At 54.6% G+C, this 27,988-nt stretch overlaps 1 protein-coding gene across 6 annotated transcripts in view; it reads left to right on the top strand.

Moving 5' to 3' along the window:
- The window catches only part of RXRA (retinoid X receptor alpha), a 119,213-nt gene that overhangs the window by 75,085 nt on the left and 16,140 nt on the right, over positions 1-27,988 (top strand). For 5 of the 6 annotated variants that reach the window (XM_055801112.1, XM_027778056.2, XM_027778059.2 and 2 more), the window contains exons 2-7: positions 2,958-3,223; positions 7,904-8,054; positions 8,929-9,108; positions 17,389-17,445; positions 21,502-21,671; positions 27,217-27,346. In XM_055801112.1, the coding sequence (XP_055657087.1) occupies positions 2,958-3,223; positions 7,904-8,054; positions 8,929-9,108; positions 17,389-17,445; positions 21,502-21,671; positions 27,217-27,346 (954 nt within the window). The remainder of the gene's footprint in view (positions 1-2,957; positions 3,224-7,903; positions 8,055-8,928; positions 9,109-17,388; positions 17,446-21,501; positions 21,672-27,216; positions 27,347-27,988) is intronic. The other variant, XM_055801116.1, reaches the window with a different exon arrangement.

The raw sequence follows: 27,988 nt of genomic DNA, 5'->3' as shown, positions 1-27,988 counted from the left end.
GCTGGGAGGCGTGGGATGCCTGGGGATGGGGAGCTCCCATGGTACCCAGGGGATGGGTATTTTGGGAGAGGTGCTGGCCCCGCACGTGCTTTGCTTTCTGATGTGCTTGAGTAGGCACGGGCCGGTCGCCAGTAACCTGCCTGTGACCTCTCCTGCCTTAAATATTCAGGATCTTTTAAAAGGAAGGACTGTGCTTCGCTGCCTTCCCTTTGCCGGCAGGTCAAGTGCCTGTTTCCTCTGGCCAAGGGATCCAGCGCATCCTTGGAAGGTGTCCCGTCCATCACGTTGGCTAGCAGCTGGTTTTGGGGGTCGGCCAGATTAGAGCTGGCTGGGACCCCGTACCCAGACACACAATTGCTGCAGGATGAGCTCCCGCCTTTCCCCCCAGACCCAGGACGGCGGTGGGGGCATGGCTACACCCCGGCTTGCCAGAGCCCACCACAGCACCTGGCCCCACTCCACCAAAAAGCAGAGAGCCAGGAATCACTCTGTCCCGCTGTGCTAAACCCCAGGAGCAGACCACGAAGCCTTGAGGAATTTCCCGGGGTTCCTGTTGTGCCGCCCGCACGTCACTCAGCTGCGGGTGACGTGGTGGCCGGTGGTTGTTTTATATCAACATCCTGCGAGAGCCGATGGCGAGGCCAGCCCCACAGGGACAGGGATGCTCGCCTCTGCCCTGGCCACAGAGATGCCTGCCAGGGCGGGTGGTCCCGGCGTGCTCCTTTCGGCATCAACACTGGCACCTGGCAGGGACACAGGGTCCGGGTGCATGTCCCCTCTGCCTGTCTCAGATGGAACAGGACACCCAGGCAGAGGGAACTGGCAGCACCCTGGAGCCTAATCCCCATTTTTGCATCCAAGCCCCCTTTGCTCTCTGGCCCAGGAATCCTACTTCTGGCTCTTGTCTGGGGATTTAAGGAATTATCTGTGCAGGGAGCAAGCCTCTCCCGTGGCGTGTGTAATTCTGTTACACCTGCGGTGGGGACGGCACATCAGGGGCGTGCTGGCGACGGCTGGGTTGCGTGGGGGGGGCACGTGCCACAGGGGGCTCTGGGCACCAGGACAGCATGGCTGCCCATGACAGTGGCTCTTCCCAGGAGAAAACCTTGGCGGTCCCTGCGCCCCACCAGCACCCACACAAGGCAGGGATGGGGCTGAATGCTTCAAGGCTGGAGGGGAGGTGCTGGGGGGGGAGGTGTGACCATGTGGGGTGCAGGAGCGTGATGCTGGGTGCAGCAATGGGATGCTGGGTGCAGTGGTGGGACTTTTGGTGCAGCGCTGGGATGCTGGGCGCCGTGATGGGGCTTTGGGTGCAATGATGGGATGCTGGGTGCAGTGGTGGGACTTTTGGTGCAGCGGTGGGATGCTGGGTGCAGTGATGGGGCTTTGGGTGCAGCGGTGGGATGCTGGGTGCGGCGGTGGGATGCTGGGTGCATGGCTTTGTGAGAGGAGCATTGCTGCCTTGCTGGGCCTTTGCTTCCTTGTGCTGGGGTTTCCCAACCAGGATTGGTGATCTTCAAGGAAGATTGCTGGGGCTGGGCTTTGGGTTCAGCAAGTGGGTTTCCCACTGTGTAACATTTGTATGCTAATTGCTCCAAACCCCTGGGGAGATAGCTGACCCCATACAGGTGACTGAAGACAGTATTTCCCAGAATTTAGTTAACTCTGGGGCTTGTAGCCAAAAGCAGTGGCTCCCAGCCCTGCCATGAACAGCCCCTGGCCAATTGGCCATGTGGGTGCCTGCCCCTCTCTGGGCCAGTGTTTGCTGGTGTGAATTGGGGGTCCCGGTGGATGTTGGGGTGAGCGGTGGCAATGCCACAGGGCCCCTGTCCCCACTGCCTTCCAGTCCCCGGTCCCTGCTGCCTTCCGGCAGCTCCTCCTTGCAGCCTGCCGGGGGGCCACGAGCCAGCCCCTTCCTCGCTCGGGATTGTTTTGCAAGCAGCGTGACAGGATGAGGAGGAAATGTGCCAGGAATGGCTCCATGTCTCCTCTTGGGAGAATTGGAGTCTATTTTTAACCCCCTCTTCCCGCCCCTCCTCCTCCTGCTCCCCCAGGACGGGGGAGCTGCTGGGGTGCCAGCGGACACAGCCCAGCCGCTGCTGCCGGCAGAAAGGTGCCTGCTGGTACCCACGTGGCAGGCAGGCATCTTCCTCCCTGCTGGCACATGCAGGCATCCCAATGGCACGCTGGTGCCCTGGACAGACACACAAAGCACATGTGCAATGCACAAACAAGTTCTCACCACCCCTCTTCGCACCAGGGGAGGTTTAGATTGGATATTAGGAAAAAGTTTTTCACTGAAAGGGTGGCCAGGTATTGGCACCAGCTGCCCAGGGAGATGGTAGAATCCCCATCCCTGGAGGTGTTTAAATAATGCGTAGATGCGGTGCTTAGGGACGTGGCTTAGTGCTGGACTTGGCAGTGCGGGGTTAACAGTTGGACTTGAAGATCTCAATGGTCTTTTCCAGCCAAAATGATTCTATGATTCTATAAACTGTCCTCCCCACCACTGCAGTGTGCAGGTGCTGCCAGGCACACAGCCCCTCCACGCTCCCCGTGCATGGCCTGTCCCTGCCATGCTGTGATAAATCTGGATTATGCTGCAGCACAGAGGGCATCTGTGGTGGGGTCGCTACCCGTGCATCATCAGCTGGAGCAGAGATGCTGCCTCCGTGGCAGAGTTAGAGCTGGGGTGCAGTGGGTGGGCGACCTGGAGGAGGGCAGTGGTGACAGGCTGTCCAGGCAGAAATGCTCTCAGTGTCTTAACACCTGCAGAGGTGCTCCAGCAGAAGGTGGTTTTGAAAGATGGAGGATGCCTTGGGAATTTCAGGGGCAGGTTGAAGAGCAGCCCCTCGGCAGGGTGCGGGGGGCTGCTGCTCAGGGCTTGCTGCGGCTGTATGTCAGAGCCTGTCCTGGATGGGAGACTCAGCCTCGTTTCTCTCTTTCTTCCTTTGCAGATTTCTCCAACCAAGTCAATTCCACGTCCCTGAATTCTCCCACGAGCCGGGGGCCCATGGCCACCCCATCCCTCCACCCGTCCATTGGGCCTGGCATCGGCTCCTCACTGGGCTCCCCGGGCCAGCTCCACTCGCCCATCAGCACCCTGAGCTCGCCGATCAATGGCATGGGACCTCCGTTCTCCGTCATCAGCTCCCCCATGGGCCCGCACTCAATGTCCGTCCCCTCCACCCCTAGCCTGGGATTTGGCACCAGCAGCCCACAGGTAAGGGGAAGGTGGCAGGGTTGTCACTGCTCTCTGTTCGGCTGGGGAGAAGCCACCTCGATGGGTTTCCCAATCCAGAACTGGCTCTGGTCTCCTGGCTGCAAGCCCTGGCTCACTGAGCCGGCAAGCACAGGGAGATAAACCCCAGCGCGGGCAGGCGCCGAAGGGAGGCAAAAAGCAGAAGCACAAGGGGGAAAATAAGCCAGAGGCATCCTGCTGCTCTGGCCAGAGCTGGGTGTCTGCGGCTGCCTTTGGGGCTGCCCTGGGTGGTCTCTGAGGGACCAGCACGGCTGGCCATCCATCCCCTCCCATCACTTGTCCCCTCCAGTCCTGCCCTATTTGTCCCCAAGCTGGGGGTGAAAGGCGAGCAGTGACTACCCCTGGGTCACCCGGGGGCTGGTGTAGCTCTGGCAGGAGCAGAGCCACCCTAGGGCTGTCTGCACCCTGTGCTTCTCCCCTGAGCAGTCCCATCCCCTCCCTGGGAATCAGCATGTCCCCTCCAGGGCCAGCGCATGGTCCCCATGGCACGGGCCAAGGGGTCCCCTGCCCGCTGCCCCTTTCTCCCTGCAGGGGAAGGACTAGCATTTGCCGGCTGAAGATTATGTAAAAAACCTCCAACTACAGAGAGATAAGCTCTTTTTAAAAATAGCAAGATCGGGGCGCGTTGGCCAGCCCCTGCCACCTGTTGCTGGCTGCTCGCTCGGTATATGTTTAGTAAAAGGGCAGATTAAGGAATTGGCCACCACCTGCCACTTGCTGCGGGTTTATTTATTCCAAGCCCTCTCTGGGAGTCAAGCACCTGCCGGCACCTTTATTTTTAAATATTGGCCTGATTTATTTCCAGAGATAACAGGTCTTTCTACCCAGGGCTGGGGAGGGCTGTGCCACTGAGTCCCATCCCTGGGGACCCCCAGGCAGCTTCCCCAGGACGCAGCATCCCCATGCCGGCCGGAGAGGCGGCAGCTTTATTTGCCTTTTGATGGGCTTCTGCCATGCAGGATCTGGCCTGTGACCCCCACAGATGTGGGGGGACCTGCACCCTGCAGCCCGGTGTGGCTGGATCCCGCTGGGTCCCGCTCCCTGCTGTGGGAGGTGAGTGGGGTGGACACGCCGCATCCCATTCTGTGGCCAAGGGAAGGGGAACTGTAATGGTGCCTGTGAACGGGTGGCCAAAGCAAAATTAGCAGCAAGAACACCAGAATGGTGGGGAAGGAGCTGGAAGGGGGGATGTGAAGCAACACAGGGGTTAGCCACGAGCTGGGGAGAAAAGGGGGAAGGGGTGATGCACCTCCAGCGTCAATTATAAGGTGCGGTTTGCTTTGGGGACCAGTGAGCTGGGGGAACCGAAATAAAGCAGAGCCATAGGGCAGAAAGGGGAATTGAGAGCATGGTCAGACGGTGCTGGGGAATGAGCTAGCAGCGCGGTGGCTCCAGCCTTCAGCACGGTGCAAGTCCCCATCCTCTGTTCAGGGACTTGTCTTAAGTGGTTTTCCTAGAGGTGACAGTTAGGAGGTCTTCAGCCTAATGGCTCTTGCCATCTGTTCCCTGTCTGGGCGCATTAGGTCCCTGTCCCTGCAGCGGGCAGAGACGCCTACCTGGGCCCGTGGAGGAGTGCGGGAGGAGGAGGAGGAGGGTGCAGGCAGGCAGCAGGGTGGATGCTCAGAGGGGAGCGCAGCCCCCTGCGCCACTGCACCGGTTGGCAAAGCGCTGGGGGTAATGAGGCGTGCGGCCCCCGTCGCCGGGCGGGGATGGCACTGATGGAAGGTGGTTTGAATCAGATGGCAGATGCCACTTGCCATCAGGCCATGCCTCGTTGCCTCCGGAAGGCCAGCAGAGCAGAAGGGCACAGGGCGTACGAGGTGTGGTGGGTCCCCTCCACCCTAGCTCCTGCCAGCACTGGGATGAGAAGGAGCCAGCAGGCTCCCGAAAGCCGGGATGCTATCCCTCTCCCGTTTGGTCCAGTGGAGGTGGGGAGCCAGCAGCCCTTGGTGCCAGCGCTGGAGGATGCTCAGAGCGCTCCCAGTGCCCTCCCTCCAGCACTGTGCATTTCCCAGGACCCCCATGATCTCCAAACGCAGCCCCAAAATTAGGGCACGAGGCAGGGTGTCCTGCCATGGGATCCCAGCACCCAGGGAGCGCCCAGGCCCCCTCGGGGAGGGGATGCTGGTGCCCAGCAGGGCAGGAGCCAGCTGAAAGCAGGGGTAGTTTGCAGTGGTGAGCAAGGTCCCAGGCAGACCAGGAGACTAGACCCAGCAGCTCTGCTGCTTACTGGGATTTAACACATATTTAAACCCTCTTACCTAAAAAATCTGGGTTCAGTAAGAGCTGAAAGGGAGGGACTTTCCAGGCGGTTTGCAAGGGCGCAGCCACCCCAGGCATTGCTGGCAGCAGCTCGGGGCGCCCAGGGGTGAGTGGGAAGAGATCAGACGCAGGATTAGGCTTTTCCAGAGCCGCTCTCTGCTTTGGCACAATGCTCTTTGTAAGGGTGCCTGGGGGACTGGAGAAGGGGGGTTTATGTTGGGTGGGAGGAGGAATAAAGCTCTGCTTGCCGGTAGGGACAGGAGCTGGTCCTTGGTGCAATGAACTGAGCGGGGAAGGGAGAGGAGCCAGGGAGTCTGGGCATCGCTGGGGAAGCAGAGCAGCGGTTCCTCGTCCCTGCTCGCTTGCTGAGCAGAGCTGTGTGCTCCGGAGCAGAAGTGCTGTGCCAAGGCAGGGGGCCGCTGCCTCCCCTTCTGCCTCCTCCCTGCCTGCATGTGCTGCTGGTTTCGCTCGACGGCTGCCAGCGGGGAGGGGAAGGCACGGGGCAGGCGCCGGGGTGGTGTGGGAACCCCAGGGTGCACATGGTCCTTCTGCTGAGGTTTCGGGCTGGTGGTGCAAGAGGAAACGAAGACTTCCCCCACGCCAGCCCAGGGCTGACTCAGCTGCGAGCGGGGCATCCTGCTGATGCACGGGGCTGGGGAGGGTGGTGGGACCCCCCACCCTCCTGGGCTGGGGCCAGGGCAGGGTGCAGTGCTTGCCCCGTCTTGCTCTGCCCATCGTCTCCCCCAGATGCTCTCGGGACGGAGTGGGGGGGTGACTCTGTGGGCTGCTGGAGCTGGGGGAAGTGGTAGCAAAAGGCTTATCTTCAGCAGGCAGCTGATGGCCTCTGCCCTCGCTCCGGTGTGGCAGCGGCCAGTGATGCAGCACGACAGGAGCCATAGCCACCAGCTGCACCTGGGAAACGGCTCCCTTTCCCAGGAAGGGGCGCTGGGAGGAATTGCTGGAGCCAGTGACCCATGGAGGATGTGCTGCAGCAGTGCCGGCAGCCCCCGCTCGCAGGGTAGCACAGAGGGAGGCTCTGTGCCTGGGCTCCCGCTCGCCCCTCGCCTCTCTGCCCTGTCGCAGCGTAACCGAAAAGCAGCTAAAGCCCAGGAGCATATCCCTTGGTGGCACCAGGTCCCGGCTGCTTTTGATTCATCAGCTGGCAGAGACAGGGCAGGAGAGGGAAGCAGATCCATCGCATTTCTCTAGGGTGGGTTTACCTTGCTGTGTTCTGTGGTTATTAGTCATCTGCCTGCCAAATATTCCCCACAAGCCTGGAGACTTTAAAGCCAGAGGAACGGCTGCTCTGCTCTAATTGACAGATCACAAGCCCTGGGACTTCCCTGAATTAATTTGTGACAAGTGCAATTGCTGAGTATCTCTATTAGGGTAGAGAAACACAACAAACAGGAGCACAAATCCTGTGTATCCAACCTGAAATTAGAAGCTGGCAGGGACGGAGGCTGTGTGACAGTCCCTGGCGGGCTGGTCCCCAGCAGGACAGCCGCAGCCATCCTGACTGGGGCTGCATCGGAGCTGAGCCAGCCTGGCACCCCCCAGCCTGGCACCCCCTCCACCCCCAGACCTCCTTGAACCTGTCCTGGGCCGGGCAGGGTTGCTGTGAGCTTGTTGCCTTTATCAGGATGGGTCGGTCTTACATCTTCGTGCCTCAGTTTCCCTTTGGACGCAGGGGGATAACAGCCCTGCCCTGCTGCACAGAGCAGTGTGGGAATCAGCCTGGGAATCCTTTGCTCAATACCAGCGCGACGGGGCCATACCAGCACCCAGCTTCCACCCAGTTCTCTGCTTTCTCCACCAACTGCTGGGGACTGAGCGCACCGGGGAGGGAAGGAGAGGCGTGTGGAGAGGCTGCCGCAAGGCTGGAGGCTGCAGGGAAGCATCCCACCCAAGCCAGCTTGAGAAAGCCAGGCCCCATTGCGTCTGGGATCTGTTTCTTTGCTGTGAAGCTTTCCTTTGGAGACAGAACGCTGAAAGGGTATCTATAAATTGCAGAGCTAAGGCACGAGTGTCCTGGCCTTCATCATCCATGTAAGCACTCGCTCCCAGCCAGCAGCTCTCCCACAAACCATCACTGCAAATAATCCTGCTGCCAGCTCAGAGCTGCACCGGCTTTTACGCCAGGGCAGCGGATGAGCGCTTGTGCCTTTGGTCTCTGGACTCATGTGCCCAAATCCTCCTCTTGGTTCAGCTTTGTGGGTGGGTGTTCTAAGCAGTACTTGTCCCCATTGGAAGCCTGTCCTCTGCCTGGCCCTCCTGCCCCATGTCTGAGTGCACAGGCAAGCCCTGCTGCAGAGCTGGCTCGGCCCCGCACCAGTGTGCCCCCGTTCCCCGCTGAGCACTGTGCTTCTGTCTTGGCAGCTCAACTCGCCCATGAACTCGGTCAGCAGCACAGAAGACATTAAGCCACCCCTGGGGCTCAACGGAGTCCTCAAAGTGCCAGCACATCCCTCAGGAACGATGGCCTCCTTCACCAAGCACATATGTGCCATCTGCGGGGACAGATCTTCAGGTAAGGCTGGTGGCGAGGGTTTGCCTGGCTCCCTGCAGCACAGCGGGCGCAGGTGGGGACTCTCCATCAGGAGAGGAGCCCCTGTGCCCTCAGAGGAGGGGATGAAAAGTCCCTGAAGGACCAGTGTCCCCAGCCCGTCTGGTTTGGGGCAGGCTCTGAGCTGAGCTGGGAGACCCCAGGTCTGTGCTCAGCAGTGGTGTTATATCCTGAGCCCTGAGCTGCACAGCCCGTCTGAAAACAAGGCGTTAGTGAGCATCCCTCTCCCTACTCATCCTTTGATCCACAGTGGTATTGTCACTTAGTGCCAGATAAAAAGATGTGCTTCACATGGTGTCTTTCCACTGGGAGATAAAGAAGTGCTAATTCCCTTTATTCTCATGCTGTTTTAAAAGCTTTCTGCTCCAGAAGTGCTCTGGTTGACTAGTTTGTGAGGACCCTGGGGACATCTCCTGCGCCTGTCAGGCTCCGGAGCTGCAAGAGGAGGGTGGGTGCGTGGTGCAGAGCAGGCTGGGTTGTGTGCCTGGTGTGAGGAGTCCGATGGGTCGCAGCGGGGACAGGGGAGCCCCCCTGTTTCACTGCTGCACTGCCTTGCCCCTGATGTATGGCTAAAGAATGGCAAGGGCTTTTCCTGGATATAAACCAGGTTGTAGCCCATGGAGGGCATTCTCATTTTATGGAAGTCAAGTCAAGGCAAAGCCACTGTGCTTTAGCTCCTGCTCACAGCTCCAAGAATCCTCTGCTTCCCCCAGACACAGCCGGGAGAGACCCTGGAAAGACCTTCTGGTCTTTGTGGTGAGGGAGAGCAAAGCAGGGAAGTGGGGGCACCTGGGACACTCGGTGGGTCCTTTTAACCTGGGTTGCATCCCCCCCACAGGTAAACATTACGGGGTTTACAGCTGCGAGGGCTGCAAAGGCTTCTTCAAGCGCACGGTGCGGAAAGACCTCACCTACACCTGCCGCGACAACAAGGACTGCTTGATCGACAAGCGCCAGCGCAACCGCTGCCAGTACTGCCGCTATCAGAAGTGTCTTGCGATGGGGATGAAGCGAGAAGGTAAGGCAGAGGGAGCCTGGCCCGCCTGAGCACCCACGGGTGCTGCCGGTACTTTTCGTTCATGAGGAGGCTCCAGCAGGGTCATGGTTGGCACCGTGGCAGCACCATGTGCACCAGAGCCAGCGTGAGCCTTGCCAAGGGCTGCCTGTGCCGAGGTGCCAAAAATGCACGTGTCTCTTTGATATTTTGCTTTTGCGCCACAGCCAGAGCCTCTAATGGGCTCAAAACCAGCACTGAGTCCCAGAGTGGTACCCAGATGATGGACGGTTGCACATTAGTAAATGAGCCAGCGCCCAGAGGCACTGAGCACAGCACTGGGGAGCGGGGGGTGGTGGGATGGGTGGGCAATGAAAGCAGGTGGTGCTCTCAAGGTCGTTTGCTGCCCTGGAATTTGTACTCCCTGTTTTGCACCGGCAGCCACGTGTTGGGAGCAGCGATAACAAATACTGCGAGCTCTTCCCTTTCCCAGCAGAGCCCCATCAAACAGAGGTGCGAAAGCTGTCGGGGATGAGTGCATTTCAGGTGACAAATGCTGCCACCTGGCCTGGCCCTTCTTTCTCTGCGCAGCACAGGATGTCGCATCCTGGAGAAGTGGAGCTGATTAGGGGACGCTGGCAAGATAAAGATGACGTTTAATTTACTGGTTACTAATCAGTGTGCTGCCGGGGAGGTGAGAGACTCCTGTGTGCATCCCAGCTGCGTGCTGTTTGTAGTGTACGGCTTGCTCAGGAGGGGCAGGGAAATTCAGTGAATTATCATCCTTCTTGTCTAAGTCTGCTGCTCGGGCACCAGTGCTGAGCACTGGCTGCTCTAAGTAGTGTGCCCTAGCAGTAGCAATACTGGATTTTTCCTCACTGTGAAGAAGAAAGAAATTCAGTCTTCTGAAAGATATCTTTTCCCTTACTAGAATTTAAATTTAGGCTCTAAAACCTCCCTGGCAGTGCCTCTTGTAAATGCTTTTTTGAAATGCTAGCTGCATCTGTTTTAAACTGCTGGCAGAACAGGCTTTTACCAGACATGACGTGAAAATGACCCTGTGGTGCTGCTCAGTTCTCTGCTGCCTTCTCCCCTTACATCTTCAGAGCCACGCTCACCTCCCTGCCTGACCGATAAACCTGTCCCTCTGCTGAGTGGCTCTGGTTGCGTGAGCAGCGCTCCAGCCCGGTCTCTTTGAAGAGCACTTAGTCTTGTCTGGAGCATTGATTAAGTAGGGCAGCACCGAGTGTTGAGCAGACCCTGCCACGCTCAATTTACGGGTTACCTAAGGACCCACGACACGCAGACGCTTCAAAAATGTCAAAGCTGTCTCTGCTCAAGGTGTGGGGGAATTGCAGCAGGATCCCCTTGGCCCTGCAGAGCTGAACCCTCTGGTGCTCAAAAATGAAGCTGAACCCTTTGGTGATCAAAAATGAAGCTGTCCGTCCCACCAGACCTCTAGGCTTAAATGGAGAGACTGAGACATTCAGAAAATGCCTCTAAAGAAGAGTGGTGCGGTGCAGGCACGGTGTGTGAGGGGCTGGCATTGCCCTGGCTGCTTTGCAGATGGGCAGAGCCGTGGAGCATACTGGATCCAGCGGGAGATGTGCGGCAGGAGGGAGGAGGAGGAGGGAAGTCTGATCTCCTGCTGGGGGAGACTCTGGTGACTAAAAAGAAGCCAAGAAGTCTCCTGTGTGTTCAGCAGCAGCGCTTGCTTCTCAGGGGAGCAATGCAGGTGTCGGTGATGCGGAGCATCCCATTACACTGGCATTGCCCCGTGCTGGTGGCTGGAGACCCGTTTTCCTCCCAGACCCCTAAAACATCTCAGCCAGCCTCTGTAGGGAAGGGAACACCAGCAGCAATGCTTTAACGCCATAGCCTGCCCTGACACCCTGCCATCGGGTACCTGCATCGTGCCTACCGTTAACGGTGATTGCACGGGCAGCACCGCTAAAATTATAGGTCCATTAATTAATTTCTAAATGGTGGTGGAATTCCCCAGGGAGCGCGTACGGTATGAGGACTCTATTAATTCATCTTGATTAACATTATCACAATGAATACCAAATGAATTCATAACGGATCAGCCAATTATTTAAAAGTGTGACAGATGGGATCTTTGTAACTCTAGAAGTGCACTCAGGCGATGCTGGCTGATCTTCTGATGCTGGCGCTGCATGAGGACAGCTTTGGAGAAGGGCAGAAAGCCAGCACGTTGGCCATCAGTAGATGTTTGTGGTATAGTCCCCATGTAGGGAAAGCTGGAGTGACTCCCCCAGTCCCCAAGTGCTCTCTTGTTATAAACCTAAAAATTCACAGTGTCTCATGGCAGGTTTGGGGATGTCCTCATGTTGCCCTAGACCTGAAAGTGGGAAGTTGGATCTTGCTGAGCTTTGGTTTTGAGCAGTTCTTGAGTTTCATGTGTGATAGATTTGTCAGAAAAAGGTCTCCTTCCCATTGCATCCATCCCAGCTCGCTGCTGCTGCCCATCCAGTTTGCCAGCCAGGAGCGAACTGCCATTACCAGTCCCACTGCCTCCCCATCACTTCTGTCTTGGGGAACAGTTTTGGGCTAAATCCTGCACTGCTAATTACTATTGCCTAACTACTCACAACATAGCTGGCTTTTTCTCCTCTAGTGTAAATGCCTAGTGTTGCATCTTTCAAGTAACAGAGCTGGGGTAATGGGCCTCAGTTCCCTAAAAAATATCTTGCTCTGGAGACCTAATTTATAGCTACATAAAGGCATGGCAGATTCCTGCTAAAGAAGTCTCTCTCCTGTAGCCCAAAGGTATTTGTATGTCATGGAAATACAGTAAACCTCTCTAAACGAAATACTAACTCTGGTGAGAGAGTAACTGTTAAAGGCATCCTGCATGGTGCTGAGCAGTGCTGCGACCTGCAGAGCGAAGCTGAGAAGAAGAGGGGTGAGGGCCACATTCATCCCCCAAACCCTGTGCTAGAAGGGTAAAAGGAAAGGCTCTTTTACCTAGCTAAGGAATTGGCTTAAAGGAGTAAAATCAACAGGACCTCGTGGGCAGCTGGTGGAGCTCTGGAGGGGTTTGATCCTGACACCTGGGGCATCTCCAGGTGAACGTGCCAAGAGCAGAGCCGGAGGGATGGACCTTGACCGTGTGCTCCAGGAAGGAGCCTGGCCAGGGCAGGCGAGGCAGGGTACCGGGGCGGCGAGAGGCAGAGGGTGGCCGTGGGGTGCTGCTGGAAGGGCCGTGAGACTTGGCTTAAAGGGGTGAAAGCCTGTGGAAACGGAGGATTCCTTCTGGGGCGTGCATCTCTTCTTGCTGCTCCCTGCTACAAGCATTTAGGATAGATCCTGACACTGTTCCCGGTGAGTGAGCCTCACGGACTCTGAGGTACTGCAGCTATAATAAATAAGCAACTGGGAACATTTTTCCCCTGTGAATTACTGCCAGCTGTGCGAGGCTTTGGTTTTTGTACTCTGTCTCCCACTAAATACCGGATAGTCAACAAAATTAAGATTACCATCAGGGACCTTGACGAATGCAGGGATTATTATTGTGGGGGTGGCTGTTTGCATCCAGAAGCAAAACTTTTCTCTGCTTGATCTGTTACTCATTAGGGTCTAAGGTGCCCGTATATCAGCAGCCTTACATTTTAAAGGGAAAAAGTGGAAATTGCCTGTGAGTTAGGGAGGCGGAGGTCTTGTGAAGAGGTGGGAATAAACACTGAGGGTCTGGGGATGAAGCCGTCGTGCGTGCAGTGCTGTTGGCTGGGGTTAATTTCAGAGGTGAAGGGGGTCATCGGAGAGTACAGACTCTGTGGCCTGGCGTTGCAGCGCGCCGCTCGCTCGTGTGACGAGGTCCCGGCCCCACCATTGCTGGCGACGCCGCCGGATCGCACAGCGAGCAGGAAATACCAGCGCAGAGCCCTTTCTCATGCTCCTGCCGGCCGCCCTTGGACGGCTCACAAGGAGCAGACGTTGGGAACCGGCACAGCCCGGCCCCGCTCCATCTCCCGTCTCTCCTTCCCCCAGCGCTGCCTCCGGATGCGAGCGGCTCCTCACGTGAGCCAGACTGTCTCCGCAGGACCTGCTGGGCTGCCCAGTTTGGTAACTGGGCTTCCACTTGCTGAGTTGGAGGGTGCAGCCCGAGCATGCTGTGGGGCACTGACGGCAGCGTTTGGTGCCAACTAGGTAAAATGGATGTTGAGCATCTCGGCCGGGAAGCCTGTAGTCCATCTGGAGGCCAGAAGGCTGTCCTCCCCCAGCGGCTGCAGCTTGGGCTGTATAAATGACTCCCAAGATCATTCCTAAATCCAGGTGCAGATGCCGTAATGGCTGTGGCCAGGGCACGGCATGGCTGCAGCTTGCTTCTGTCAGCTGCCCTGACACGGTCCAGGGCCATGCTTTGAGGATTCAGGACATCTTCTGTCCAGTTGCGTGCCTGATCTCTTAACATCAAGGCTTGGTTAAACTTCACAGCCTGAAATAGTTCTTCCTCTTCCCCTGTGTTTGTGGGTTGGTTTTCCCGCTCTCGCTTGCACTGCTGAGGGATCTGACTTGCAGCATCGCAGGGAGCGACTCAAGTCTGCAGCTTGGAGACCTCCACGTGTCCCTGGGGAGCTGCTCAGAGACATCACTTGGTCGAGAGGGACTGAAGTTTCCCCTTGTTTTAACCCAGAGTGACTCAGAGCTCAGCTCCTGCACTAGCACAGCAGTCACCGAGCTGTGCCTGATCTCCCTGCCGTGTGCATCCCTCCTGCACCCCCAGAGCTGGAGCCATCTCGGCTCTCAGAGCATCTCTTGGGACCAACAGGAGTCTGGGGAGAATGACCACGAATTCAGGTCTCCAACCCACTGTCTGAGTGAACATGAAACCAGGAAAGTAGCCATACCCTAGTAAAGTAAAGTAAAGGCAGAGTTCAAGAGCACAGTTATTTTTAGTAATAATTTTGGAATGGAAAATGTCTTTTGGCTTAATGAGCTTGTTTCTTATATCCTTTTAAAGTGCTGCTCTTTAAACCAGCTGGTTAAATGATGGTGGGTTTGTTTGTTGTTTTTAAGGATGCTGTTAGGTTGAGAAAAAGGGTTTGGTTTCTGATTTTCTCACTGCTTGAGCAATGTTGCTGTTTGCTTACACTTTGCAGCATCTGGCTTTTGAGAGTGAAGTGAGCTAGCGATTTTTGCTGTTGTTTTCCAGAGCCATTCCTCATACGGACTGATGGCGTACAAAGGTTTCAGTCCACATTTTAATACTCCGAAGTCAGATTTTTTTAGCATCACAGCAGTATTTTGCCCGTCTTATAAAAATGCAGTGTTCACTTGAAAATGTTGGAGAAACTACCACTGTTTATTCCTTGTATCTCAGCTTTTGAGGTTGTTTATAGTAGTAGAAAGCTGCATCTTTGGGAAAAAAAAAAAAGGAGATACACAAAAGCAAAGCAGAGGAAACATTCTGAATTAGTTTCCTCAGCTATTGTGGCATTTTTGATATAAACAGGTACCTCAGGCATAAGCGCTTCAAGATGCTGAAGATAGCTTCATAAAAAGGCAGCAAAGCCTAATAAATTCCACCGCTGGTGAAACGGAAATCCCCAGTAACCCTCCACCCAGCACTTCATAAATAAGGCAGCCACCCACTTGTAGGCTCCGAGGAGACTGAGCAGGTTTGGGTCTTGGAGGCCACCAGAGCCTCCGGGTGCTCTGGGAAGACGGTGTGCCCTGGCGATGCAGGGGCATGTCCCCAGAACGCATCCAGGTTGGGGCGGTCTGGAAAGCATCATCACCCGTTTGCTTTGTGGATCCCTGTGTGTCCTGGGGAATGGCAAGGAGCAAAAGGGATGATCAGAGCATGCTAAGAATGGGAGAGCCAAGGCTAAAAAGTGAATCTTCTGTTAGCCCATGCCTTTCACACTGCCGGAGAACCAGGCTGGGCATCGGTGGCTGCGCCCATACCCAGGAACTCCAGGCGCTGGATCTGTCCTCCAGAGAAAACCCCATTCAGTCCATTTTTGGTGGGAGCAAATTATCCTTCCCCCCTCCTCCCCCATGAAAAGAAACAAACCTCAGCCAGTCATCCACGCTATTGTTCCTGGAAGGATGGATTTTGTCTCAGAAACAAGCGCTCATCTGTATGAACGCTGGGTAAGTGGTAATTAGGAGCCGCCGTAGCCTCCATGTCTCTCCCAGCAAACAAACAAGCCTGCGATGCTCTAACCCATGGTGGCTCTCACAAACGCCTCTGCCTCCGTGGAAAATCCTGTCCCCTTTGTGCCTCTTCCACCCCTCGTTAACATTCCTCCGGCACAAAAGCACGGTGCCCACTGAGCGTGGCAGTGCCTGTGCCGCGGCGTGGGGGACCCAGCCATCAGTGCCCACGTTGCATCTATGACCAGGCTTTAAAAACAGAGCGTGCACTTGAAATATTTTTTTTTCCTTTCCTTTTTTTAAATCTAGTTAGTCTGCCGATCGCAGCAGCAGGTTTCTCTCCAGAGCCCAAGGCTTAAAAAGGAAAGAATGTTACCGGAGGACTGGGATTCTGGGCTGTTCACATGGCTCAAAGAGCACCAAAGGACTTGGTGACGTGCATCACGAGGCTTGCGGTGAAGCGGCAGGAGTTGGGGATGCTGCAGTGGCGTCTCAGCAGCGTCCTCCAAGTCCTCCCCAGCACCTCAGTGAGCACCTTGTTCTCCAGCAGCTGGAAAGCTTATGACTCCATGGTGGCCTCCTGCACCGGTTGGTTTGGGTGCCGGAGCTAGGTCGGTTGCTCACTTCGCAGTGGACTCATACCGGCTTATTTCACCACGAGCAAAGGCAAGGTGTGCAGTGTTGGTGCACACACCGGCAGAGGATGGATCTGACATTTTTGCACATCAGCCCGTTGGACCCAGGCAGCAGAGGTTCATCTGCAATCCATGGGATGAGACATTTTGGTTCTTAAAGAGAGGTCACTGAGAAGTGATCTTGACACATGGGGCTCCGTATCTTCCTGTACAATGGCCTCGGGAAGTGCAGATGGGCTGGAGAAGCTCAAGATGAAAAATGACAGCAGCGGCCTCAGGCAAGTACAGGCCAAATCAAGCAGGATAACACGAGAGCCTCTTCGTCAGGTGCCATGGAAAACACAGGCTTCTGTCCTTGGCTCGGCTGAGACATAGCTGGAGGAGGTGGGGCTGCCTCTCGGAGCTCTTTGACTGCAACATCTTTTTTTCTCCTCAAGTTGATTGCAAGGTTTAAATGCTTCCCTTATGTTAAGGAAATCAGACTAGAAAACTTGTCAACCGTACGAGTCTCCTTGAAGAAAAATAAAAGCATTGGCACAGCCATCAAGCTATCAACACGAGGAGAGAGCGGGGAAGCTCATCCCTGGAAACACGGCGTGGCAGACAGGGCTGGTGTAATGACAGCTTGGGACTGCTTTGCCTCGCAGGAGACTGATTTCTGGGTTGCAGCAAGCAATGTGCCTGGCTCACCTCCTGCATTTAAGATGAATAGACCCACACCATTGATCAAATGCAGTGCCACGCTCATGACCAGAAAAAGTAGCATCACTGGGAACAGCACAGTCCTAAGAGTGAATCTCGTCCAACAGCCTACGCGGTGAGGTGGAAGGACAAGGACATGGGCTCCTCTCGATGGCTTCCCCGCATCCATCCGAGAGAAGCCTGGTTGCTTGTCCAGACAAGCCCGTTTGCTGAGGCAGTGATTGAGTGCGATGGGAGACGCTGGTCTTGCAGAGTCCTCGCCAGCCCTTCCCTCCGCCTGGTGAGCGGCAGCTCAGCCCACAGCAGCGGGGAGGCGTTCTCCAGCCCTTTACTTCATTATCACCATCTTACTGTAGTGAGAGCAAGACAGCCCAGCTGAGGTTTGGAAAGGTCCTTGCAGGTCATGCCGTCAAGTGCCTTGTTATCACAGCGCCCCGTAGTTTATTCCTCTTCCCAAGGTCCTCTTGAGCAGAAGCTTAGCCACCCCACTGCACAGAAGGGCACGGTGCAGAGGGGGCATCGATGGTGGGCAGGAGACGCGAGCCAGCAGCAGAAACAGGTCCCCTGGACTGCCACTCTGTGTCCTGTCCTTGCTAGTCCTGCGAAGCATTGCATGTGAGGCAGGAGGGAGAAGCATTCTGTGGCCTCCCTAGAGCTGGGAATATTTATTTTTTCTTAAATATACATTGTGCCACAAGGGAGAATTTGGTTGGAGGAGCCAGTTGCAGAACCCCTCTGTTTTTTCATATTTACAGCTTACATGAAAGGAAGAGAAAAATCCAGTAGAAGCAACAAAACCCAAATGAAATAATGATCTTTGTCTCTAAATTTTACTGTGTTACAGGGATGGAGCACCATCCATCCCGGCGCACAGGACTTCTGGGAAGCCGAGAAGAACAAGGTATTCCCGTTTCAATCTTACCAGACAAGCTGCCATGCAGCTACCACGTTTGTATTTCTCTTTTTTTTTAGGAGATAAATAAAAAACAAAGCCACAAAGAAACCCAGCTTCCAGACCCAATCCATTTGAAAAATGTATTTTTGTTCTCTCCGCTATGGTTTATTGGACTAGTCCCCAGTGGGAGTGGGGAGTGGAGATAAGGTTGTAGGTCTTTATGGTGAGGGGGTCTCCTCACTGCTGAAGATTTTCCTTCACATGAACATCCCATATTGCATGATTTTTTTATTTACTTGTAAAGCTGATCTGCTCGAATGCTTGCTCCTTCTTTCCTTTCCCCAACCCCACCTGCTGTTTCTTCCTACATCTCAAGAAACATAGTCCCCATGCTTTTCTGAAACAGCGATGTGTCCCTCAGCGTCTCTACTAAGGAGCACCGGCGGGTCAGCTCCTCAGCAGGTCTGGGGAAATACCGAGGGCAGTAAATTGCCAACATCTACCACTGGGCTTATGCCAGTGGAGATCAGAGACCTGGAGGACTCTGCTATGAAGCCGTATGACTGGCAGCTCTTAGATGCTTTTGCTTGCTCCTTGCACCTTGGATGCCCTCTCAGTTCTGCCGAGCTTTTGAAGCACGGGTGGCAAGGGTGGCCGCATCTGCAGGGAAGCCCAGTTCTTGGAACCCACTGAATACAAGAAATGCTGACTGCAAATCCCTGTGCCTTTCAGGACAACGTGTTGGGCTTGCCTCCCCTGGAGCTGTGTGATGCTTCAGGGTGAACCTGAAACTGGGGAAGTGGAGACTTGAAACAGTGGAGATTTGAAACGAATTCAACCTCAGGATCCTGGACTGGGATCACTTTGGGAGTGCCACGCCTGGAAGAACGAGGTGACAGTAAGATGACCATCGGAGGGGAGTTCATGTGTGCACTGGCAGCTGTGCCCCAAGGGCAGGCACAGAGCTGTTGCAGGAGCGAACCTGTTGCTCACCCGAAGAGTGAAGCTGTTCCCACTTCATTCCTTGAACTGCCCGTAGGGAGGGAAAATAGCATCTACAACTGAGCCAGCATCTAGAGGAGTCGCTGCCTCGCAGGCATCCCTGAAAGCTACATCCAACAGCCAGGGCTGGGCTGGTGTCCTGCGTCTTTTCCAAGTGAGGAACAGGTCAGGTTCATAAACACCTGGTAACACGGGTCCTGTGAGCAAGCAGCGACTGACCTTCATGCGGTACAGCCACCTCATCCCGCAGATGCACACCTCGGCGAAGACCTGCGCACGAAGCAGCTTCTTAGGGGGAAGGGAGGATAACAGTGTCCCTGAGCACAGCGTTAGGAAATGGTCGCTGCTTTCCTTTCCAGGGACAGGGGATGGATGGAGGTCATCCAAGCTGCAGGGGGGTTCATAGGGTGATGCCAGCCTTGTCCTGGCTTTGAAGAGGGTTGTCTGGTCTTGGAAAACAGGGGTAGCAAAGCAGGTAGTGCTCTGCCTGGCAAGGGCTTGGTTTATCTTTGGACCTGGACATACTCTGTGAGAATACGCCATCTGCTCTGCCTGGTGTGTCATTGCTGCCGGCGGCCAGCTGGGCAGGGGCGAGTGTCAAGGGTTTTTGTGGGGCTGAGCAGGCTGGGATGAGTCAGCTGTCCGCTGACCGGCTCTGCAGCGAGCAGCAGCACCAACTTGCTGGTGTAGCAGCTCAAAGCACAGATGAATAGAAATAACTACTTACGTGTATAATCTCTTTCCATCTGTCTCTTCCATCTATCGTTTATATCCCCTAGATTCAGCCTAATCACTAGCCAATGCTGTCGTGATGACCTGTAAGATTCGCTCTCCTATAACCCTTCAAGTGTATCTGATTTTTTACCCCCAAGAATGTGGCTGTTGGTTTTGATGAGGTTGAGATTTGCAGATATAAGGCTTTAAGTAGCCACTATCTCCCCAGACCTCTGCAGGGCTTTCCCACAAATCCCGGTGTCCAGCGAAGTCACTGGTGGCTGAGCAAGAGGATGTTTTTTGGACTAACACTCCTTCCCGGTGGAGCAGTGGAGGTGGTCGATCTCGGAGCAAGGAACCACGCTTTGCACCTTTATCCTTGAGATCTGCTGCGAGTGTGCATCAGGTCTTTGGCATTTAAGTCATTTTATAAAATCCCATTTGTTGAGGGTTGCCTTTCTCTTAGGCTTTTCTGTTATTTAGTAGGTGTTTTATCTCTTCTAATGTGCCCAAAGGAGTTTTTGGTGCATCTGTGCTGTTGAAGAAGGGTTGGCATTAAGCAAAAATTTCTAGGCTTTTGATGATTGAGAAAGCAGGAGTAGGGGTGGGGGGAGAAATCTGAGGAGGATTTCATGTTGGCCTGAAAAAGTGAAGAATCCCTGCCAGACAGGAGCCAGATGGACAAAAGCCACGACACAAATCTGAGCTTTCGACAGTGGCAGCCCACCTGGCTCCGGCAGACGAGCAGCAAACGTTGCATGGGCCTCGGGAGCCTCCGCAGCCCATAAACTTAAGAGCAGTTTGCAAAAAATAACCTCTTGCTTTGTGCGTAACAGCTTTCACATGGAAGGAGCCTGAGCGCTGCTGACGTGCAGCAAACAGCAGCGCTGCCCCGGCGGCCACGGCGGGAGGAGGGCGAGCAGTGGAAACTGGCCCCAGGCTTTCGCGTGCTGGGGTGGAGCTGGGTTAATGGGATCAATGTCCATATAGGTCTCTTTGAGCATGTGTCTTAATTTCCTGGGTTTTAAGAAGTAAGGTTTATATTCTAGGTTTTATTCTTGCTCTTGGCGGAGAGCTGGTCCCGTTGATTGCCTAAAGAGCCTTATTGTGTTACGGACAGCTCTGATTTCCCTAGAACAATACCTGTGCCCCTGCTGCTTTTTCTTAACGTCGCATAACCAGCTTCAAATTCGGTGGAGAGGTAAAGCGTTAGGATAATTGTCAATAAATAGCAGGCCTTTTACATTACTGAATGCTTCATTCAGTTCTCAACAAAGAGCTGGATAAGTTCAGGGACTTGTCTGTCATGACCAGCGATGGGAACTCCTGTTGCTTGGGCTGTTCTCAACTCGTTTGAGCTAAAATGCGCTGTGGGAAACAACGGTGTGTGGAAAAGCGTGTGATTTCGGGTATGTGACGTGATGATTGAGAAGGAGATGGTTACCGATGTAACTGTCTGCATAAAGCTACTTTCCAGGTTTAGGGAAAGTGTGTGTGCCGGTTTCAAAGGGAGACCATTAATAATAATGCTATTAGCATCTAATAAGTGTTTTTCATCTATGTACTGCTCAGACATTAACTCATCAGCATGTGACATGCTTCTGGCTAGATTACTCCTACCACACAGGATTTGGGACAGGTCTCTCCTGTCTGTTTAGAAACTGCTGAGAGACAAAGACAGGATGGTGGTTTGCATAGAGTGCCTGCCAGCAGATCCCTGCTCCCAGCGCCTGTCCCACAGTAGCACTGACCTGCCACGGAGCCTCGCGGTGGCCATTGGCGTCACTGCTGAACCAGGGAGTTAGATGCATGACGTGACCTCCACAGAAGTTCAGCACTAACAGGCTCAGAACGTAGCTGAACTCTGGACTTAGGCTTTAAACTGGCTGATTTCTCTTTTCTTTAGGATTCTCTTATGCCATCACTTCACCCGTCTGTTTTCCTCTCCCGCGGTGACTTGCCGTGTGGCTTCCTTGGCTTTTCATCATTTGCCTTCAACCTTTTTGTTTCTGAGACCTCTCCCTCTGCAGAGAGGAGAGTTTCCCAGCAGAGGAGCGGGAGCCTCCCTCGCCGTGCTCCCAGGGGAGCACACACACAGCAGCTCCCCCAAACCTCACCCCCCCTCGGACTGTCCAAGCCTGAGACCCACTGACCACACTGGTGGAAAGGTCAGGTGGGAGAACAAGACATCAGATGTCTGTGTGATCCTATAGGTCTGAGGATGCTTTAGGTTGTTGTGGCTAAGGAGCACCTGTAGCTCCATGGAGCTTCAGGGTCCCAGCTCAGCCGGTGACACCGTGGCTGGGAGCCTTAGTCTGACACTGTCCCTTCTCTGTCCACGTCCAGCTGTCCAGGAGGAGAGGCAGCGAGGGAAGGACCGCAATGAGAATGAGGTGGAATCAACAAGTAGCGCCAACGAGGACATGCCTGTGGAGAAGATCTTGGAAGCTGAACTTGCGGTGGAGCCAAAGACAGAGACATACATTGAAGCAAATATGGGCTTGACGCCGAGCTCGGTAAGGCAGCACTCCCCTTGGCCCCGACCCCATCCCAGGCACTCGGGACAGAAGGGGTGGTGGGGGGGCACCAGGATTGCCCTGGCACGAATACACCGGTGAGCCTAGGTCAGAGAGGGGTTATCTTAGCGGGAAAGAAACAGAGCTCAGATACGCAGCTTAGGTCTGCTGTAGGCGCCGTGGGGGAGCTTAGATGAAAACCTGAGGAAAGCAAACCCCGTGCCCCTGCACAGCCACCAGCATTGGTACTTGCTGCCTCACAGCCATAGGGAAGGAACAGACACTGTAAGGCACAGATTAGAAGGGCTTACAGAGAAGACTTACTTTAGTTAACAGCCCTTAGTTCTAAAATGCAGAAGACGCTCCATGCTCTGAAGAGCTCAGAGTCCAGTCAAGCCAATAAAGAGACCTGCGTGGCTGAAGTGCGAAGAGATAAGAGCTGTAAAATCAGGGTGTGACTTTTCAGATGAAAAATTATACAGCTGCTTGGCTCTAAGAAGAGAAAACCTGGGGAAGCTTGCTGAGAAGTTTGCCTTCGAGTTCCTTTCCCCTTTGGAAGCTTGCATTATAACAGGGCCCGCTTGAAGCATCAGGGCTTTAACAGGACTTTGTGTAAACAAGAGATAGCTGACAGGGCAGTAGAAGAGCCAGGAGCTGTAATGAGCAAAGCAGCTGCCTCCAGATGTGGGAGCCAGCCTATCCTCTGAAATTCTGTTTCTAGTATCGACCCTATGCAAAGCCCTCATAAAGGGCCCTGTGGCAGAGAAGGTACTTGCTGCCCAGTCCAGGCAGCATAGGATGCCGTTTCCTTTCCTCAATAGCCAGCACCCGTTCCCGCGAAAGTACTGGGAATAGAGGAATGCCTCTAAAAGGTAGGGCTGCAGTTGAGGCAACTAATAGAGTGGTAGGGTCAGGAGTGGGGCTAATTACCCCTACGCCTGGCTATACCAGGAGACCTCTGGCGTACTGAGGGACTGGGAAGCCTCAAAGCAAAGAGATGGAGAGAGAGAGGAGAAAAATAAATTGCCGTGCACCACTGTGCGTGTGCTTTTGGGGCTGGGGTCAGCCTCACACGTTTAATTTCCCACTTGCCCTTCGGCGATGCCTTCTGGCAGGCACGCACATCCCATGGCACGCTGTGTCAGCAGGAGGGGGCACCGCCGCTGCAAGGTGTCATCAGGACTGGGGAGGGAATAAATTACCCCAGTACCCTGGTAGCTATTGCCAGCCTTGCTGCTGGGGAGGCTGCTGGAGCGGGGAGCATCTCCTGGCTGCCTAGCAGTCCTTCAGGGGGGCACGGAGGTACAGCTGGGGCTGCACCAGTGCAGGCTGGCTAACCCGGAGAGCAGGATTGTACACTGAAATATCCCTCTGCGTTTCCTATTGCTCTGTGCTAGGTGTCTGTGAGGCTGAGATGATGAAATGCAGCTATTTCTAGCAAGTGGAAGGACTCTGCAGTATATATTTGCTGCTACAATAATACTTTATGTCTTTCTTTATATGAGGTTTGGAGGGTTGAGCCAAAAATACCTAATCTGGCAGGGCTTGACAGGAGATCTCAGAGTCAGGCCACTCCTTGTTGGCGTCTTAAGTCTTGACTGCCTCTATGGGATGTTCTTTTTGGCCTTTACCTGTAAGGATGCTATGACCGACTTGCTAGGTGAGGCTTTCCAGTGCCTAAGGCTTCCTGCTACAGACAGAGCCAAATCCTCGTTGAAACTCTCCAGAAGCAGGTACAGGGCCAGGGTGCTCACCTGCATTTGAGAGCCCCGTTTCACCTGCAGACAGCGCTGCCCTCCAGCCATAGGGTCCCAGCTCCGTGAAGCTGCAAGGGGCTTTTTTTTGGAGGAGGCAGCTCGTGGTTAGCGAGGGGCTGGTAGAGGCTCTGACGGCTATCAGGATTAAAAATACTTCAGGGGAGTTGTATCCAGCATTGTGCTGACTTGAAAACAAACCCCAGAGAGCAAGCTGAAATAAATGGCTTCGTCTGGCACTGCATCTCCTCAGTCTCTTGTAGCAAATTGAAAGCTGGTTCCTGCATAATTCAACACGCATTACTGTGAACAAGGATGTGTGTTGCATCTAAATAGAAGCAGGAGGCTTGTTGAAATGCCCTATTATTGTCAAGCGGCTTCTGTCGATGGGGTGACATTTGTAGCGGGTTTAGCAGATGTATGAGATCAGCAGCTCGCAGTGACGAGGCCACTGGATGAGGCGAGGGAAGACGGAAGACTGAGGAGCTGCCCTCCGCCCGGCCCTCCCCAGAGAGCTCCTGTGATGGAGAGGCAGACAAATTCAGTCCCTAATAGACACACGGTGAAACACAAGCTGTTTCCTATTAGCCTGGTATGTTGGGTCCTTCCATTTGTGCCCCTGCACACCTTAGCTCATCTGCATTGAGCTGCCAGTGACCTGGAGGGCTCCAGCTCTTGCAAGGACATTTCCACTGAGTTAACACCCTCCTCTCCCAGATGCTCTCCAGTCAGTGACTGTCACCTTGTGCCGTGGTCCCCTGGCTGCTCTGAGAGCAGAGGTCCTAACTGTAGTTGAGGGAGGTCCCTCTGCTTTGCCAGGTTGGCACTGGCACTGGGTTTTCCACCTGGGACAGGATGGGACCCAACTGTGAGGCTTCAGCACAGTCATCAGAGCTGGTAAAAGGGGAGGGCAGGGGGGCGGCAGCCCATGAGTTGTTCCAGCAGCCCTGGTATCTAAACACATTGCTGACAAAGTGTGCGCTCTGAGGCTGGGTATGGGACCCGGGAGGGGATCTCTGTCCCCTGGTCAATCTATCTGATGGACACCAGAGAGGATGGGGTACATTCACGGTTTGAAGCCTGTGATGGGGAGAGTACAGCGGGCTACGATCCTTGTGGGTGGCGCAGACAGGATGGGGAAGGATGCTGAGCCAGGCAGAAAGCAGCTAAGACAGGCGGATCTGCCCTTGCAGATCTGCTCTCCTTCTGCCTTGGGTGGTAGGAGAGTGCCAAGACTCAGCGTTTTGATGACCATCACTAAAACACTTGCTTAAAGTAATTGCGCTGGTGAGCCCCTGATAACAGCTCTTCAGCCACTGCAAATAACTGCTAATTGAGACAGTTGTCTGGCTGCTGGCCATGGCAAAGGCGATAAACCCTTTGGGAGGTTCCCACAAACTGTAAATGAGCACGGCTGCAGGATTCCTCTGCACTGTGTTGTGTGTCCCAGGAACTCCCAGACCCCCTGTGATCCCCCTTCCTTGGGAGCTGGAGACTGCTGTGCCCAGGCCGTACAGCCGGGCACGAGGATGGGTTTGCCGCTGCCCCACATCCCGGGCAGCCACAAAGCTGGGCACCTGCAGCGTAAGCACCACCTCGGATGGGCTCCCAGCCACTGAAAGGCAAAGCCTGTAACTGAGAGGTGTTATCCCCATTACCTCTTAATTGGCCTTTGAATGTCTGGTTTCAAGTCACCATCTTCTGGAAGATGTCTCCAAGCTCTGGTTTTCCAGAAAGATCAGGTGCCCACATGTCCTTTCATTCTGTCACACTCCGGCACCGTGCCCTTGCTATTTACTGCAGGAGGGGATTTGCTTTCCATGCACAGGGAGGGTTTCTAGCATCACTTTGCAGATCCCCTCCTGGAGACAGGCAGGGCCCTTTCATCCTGCAGGGATGATACTTTTAGCTGCCTCTCAAGCTAAGGTGATTTAAGTTCTGCCAGGAAGCGCTGTGGTGGTTCCAGGAACTGCCATCTGAGGTGTAATTAAAGGCTGGGCCCCTCGCTGAGGCTTTGTAGGAAGCGCCGAAGGCTGGGTACAGCTTGTGCTGCCTGCAGAGCACCAGCGGTACAGCCTGGGCTGGGGGACCCAGAGCCTGGCTTGCTGCATCAGGGTGAGTCCTAGGGACAGTGACAGCCTGCCCTGATAAAAGCTTTGGCAACATCTGGCTTTCCTAGAATACCCTTTTTGTGGGGCTGTGCAGGCACTTGTTGCTTCATAGGGCCAGTTCTGCTGGAGTGTGGAGTTTCCCATAAGTCATGTCCCTCTCTGGGGCGTGCAGGGATCCATCCCCATCCCACCCCCGTGGGAGCTGGGAGCCCTGGGTTCTCCACCTGGCTGCTCCAGCTTGTTGAGCAAACTTGAACTTGGTGATGTGCCTGTAGCCTGGGCCATGGGTGACCCTTCCTGCAGATGCCTCGGAATGCTGACGTTCCCTGTGTTTTCAGTGAGACACTTCACCCTGCGAAGCTCCTCCTCACCAGTTCAGGTTGTCCAGAGAGAAACCCCATCTTCTCTCCTTCTCCCAGGGAAAAAGCCCAGTCCCTGCCCACATCTCTTTCCCCAGGGCAGAGCCCCATCTCCCTTGGAGTGACTTCTCTGCCCTTGTACCCCTCCGGGAGCGGCTGGAGATGGGCAGATCAAGGAGGGAAAATGCCCGTAGCGATGCTCCCCACTCCTCAGCTGCGCTGCTGAACACGAGCCCATTCCCATCCATCTCTGCAAGCAACAGGTGAAAATACTTCGAAGGCGGGTGCCCCTCAGCTTGCCAGATGCTGGTTATTTTAAGCCTGGAGAACAGGAGACATTGGCCACTGAGCAGAGTTTGTGTTTGCTGCCAGGGGACAGCGGAGGGGACTGGGCAGGGGTCCAGGGCATGGCTCTGGGGAGCAGGAGTGAGACTTAGCAGTGTGGTCCTCATCTGCCCAGCCTGGGAGAGGGGTTTGCCATAGCACAGCCAGCTGGTGATGAGGAATGGCCTTGTCCTGCTGAAACTGAAACTCGCAGGAGAGAGGGGTTACGCTGGCATTTGTGTCTGAATTTACACCCCTTCCCCCTGCCATACAGGAGTAAAGTAAACACTCCTCCTCTGATTTGGAAACTGCTCTTTTAAGGACATGAAAGAAAAATAATTGTACAATCAAAGCTGCTAGATATCAGCAGGGATTACGGCGGGATATGTAGAGGGGCTCATACATCCCTGTCCAGAGAGCTGAACTCTATATACACACTCGTACTAGCAAGGTCTGTCTTCGCCAGGGTTAGACGGGCTCTTCCAGTTCCTAATCACAAGCCCACTTGAGCTGTTAGCAGTTCCTTTAAACAGGGATTTGGTGTGTTTAGGCTGACTGTCCTCCTTGAGAACAGATGGTTTTTGTTACTGGATAATATTTCAAAGGAAAGGGTTTTTCTTTTTTCTGTAATGCCCCCTTTGGTGCTGGTTTATCGAGCTGGGAGATGCTGGCACGGGGAGCGTGCGTGCTGCACAGGCGCAGGAGCCCGCCCTTCCCTGGGCTGGAGCTCATTTGGTTCATCAGTCAGTGTGATGGATATTGGGTCTCAGCACTCCTGGTTCCTGTTTTGGAACTGGCTAAAAACTATTTAAAACCGTGTGGTGGAGAAGCCAAGTCACCTCCTTTCCCTGTGACTGATAACGTCCGCGTCTGGGGTGCTCCTGACTCTGGGGTCCTTCCCTGCAGCAGGGAGGCAGCAAGCCCCTTCAGCTGCTCCTCCCAGCTTCTCCTCCTTGCTCTGCCCTCTCCAAGCCTTTCCATCTCCTTCTCTTGGCAGCCCAATGACCCAGTGACGAACATATGCCAGGCAGCAGACAAACAGCTCTTCACCCTGGTGGAGTGGGCCAAGAGGATCCCCCACTTCTCCGAGCTGCCCCTGGATGACCAGGTCATCTTGCTCAGAGCAGGTGAGTGGGAACTGTCCCCGCGCGGGCTCCGGCACAGGGTCGGAGAAGTCCTACATCTTGCCAGTGACAGGTATTACACTTAGATTTAGGTCCCGGCAACTTGAAAGCTGTTAACCGATTCTGAGTAATAGTCTCTGATAATTCAATTTCTAAATAGGATTTAAAAAGCCCCAAGGGACGTGTTGCTGAATGTGGTCCAAAATGTTCCACCAGCTGCCGATCGGCTGAAAAATGGCCTGGCTTCATCTGTGATGAGTGAGGTGCTCAGAGATGTGCGCTGGGTGGTTGAAGCCAAGGGAGCTACACGCTGCCTTCCTCCCAAGCTGAGACTTGAAAGACCGAGTGGGCTCGGGACTCCCATGAAATTTCATCAAACTAAAATGTTTGATCCTAATTAAAACCAGAAAGGGGAGAAAAATACATCACCCTCCCTCTCCCACCCACCAAGATGAAAATAAAATTCTCTGGACTTATTTTAAATTTCCTTGTGCGGCAGGGGGTCTGCAGGAACGGAGGCTTTGGGAAGTGGAAAGCAGTTAGCTGTAAAGAGGGTCTTCTCCCAACAAGTACATGCAAGCCCCTGCTGCTGGCAGGTTGTGTGCAAAGACTGGGGATGGCAAGAAATAAGGAGCAGAGTTCAAC

Source organism: Falco peregrinus, chromosome 1 (genome assembly GCF_023634155.1).
Source record: "Falco peregrinus isolate bFalPer1 chromosome 1, bFalPer1.pri, whole genome shotgun sequence".
Lineage (NCBI taxonomy): Eukaryota > Metazoa > Chordata > Aves > Falconiformes > Falconidae > Falco > Falco peregrinus.
This window is presented reverse-complemented; position numbering and strand designations above follow the sequence as displayed.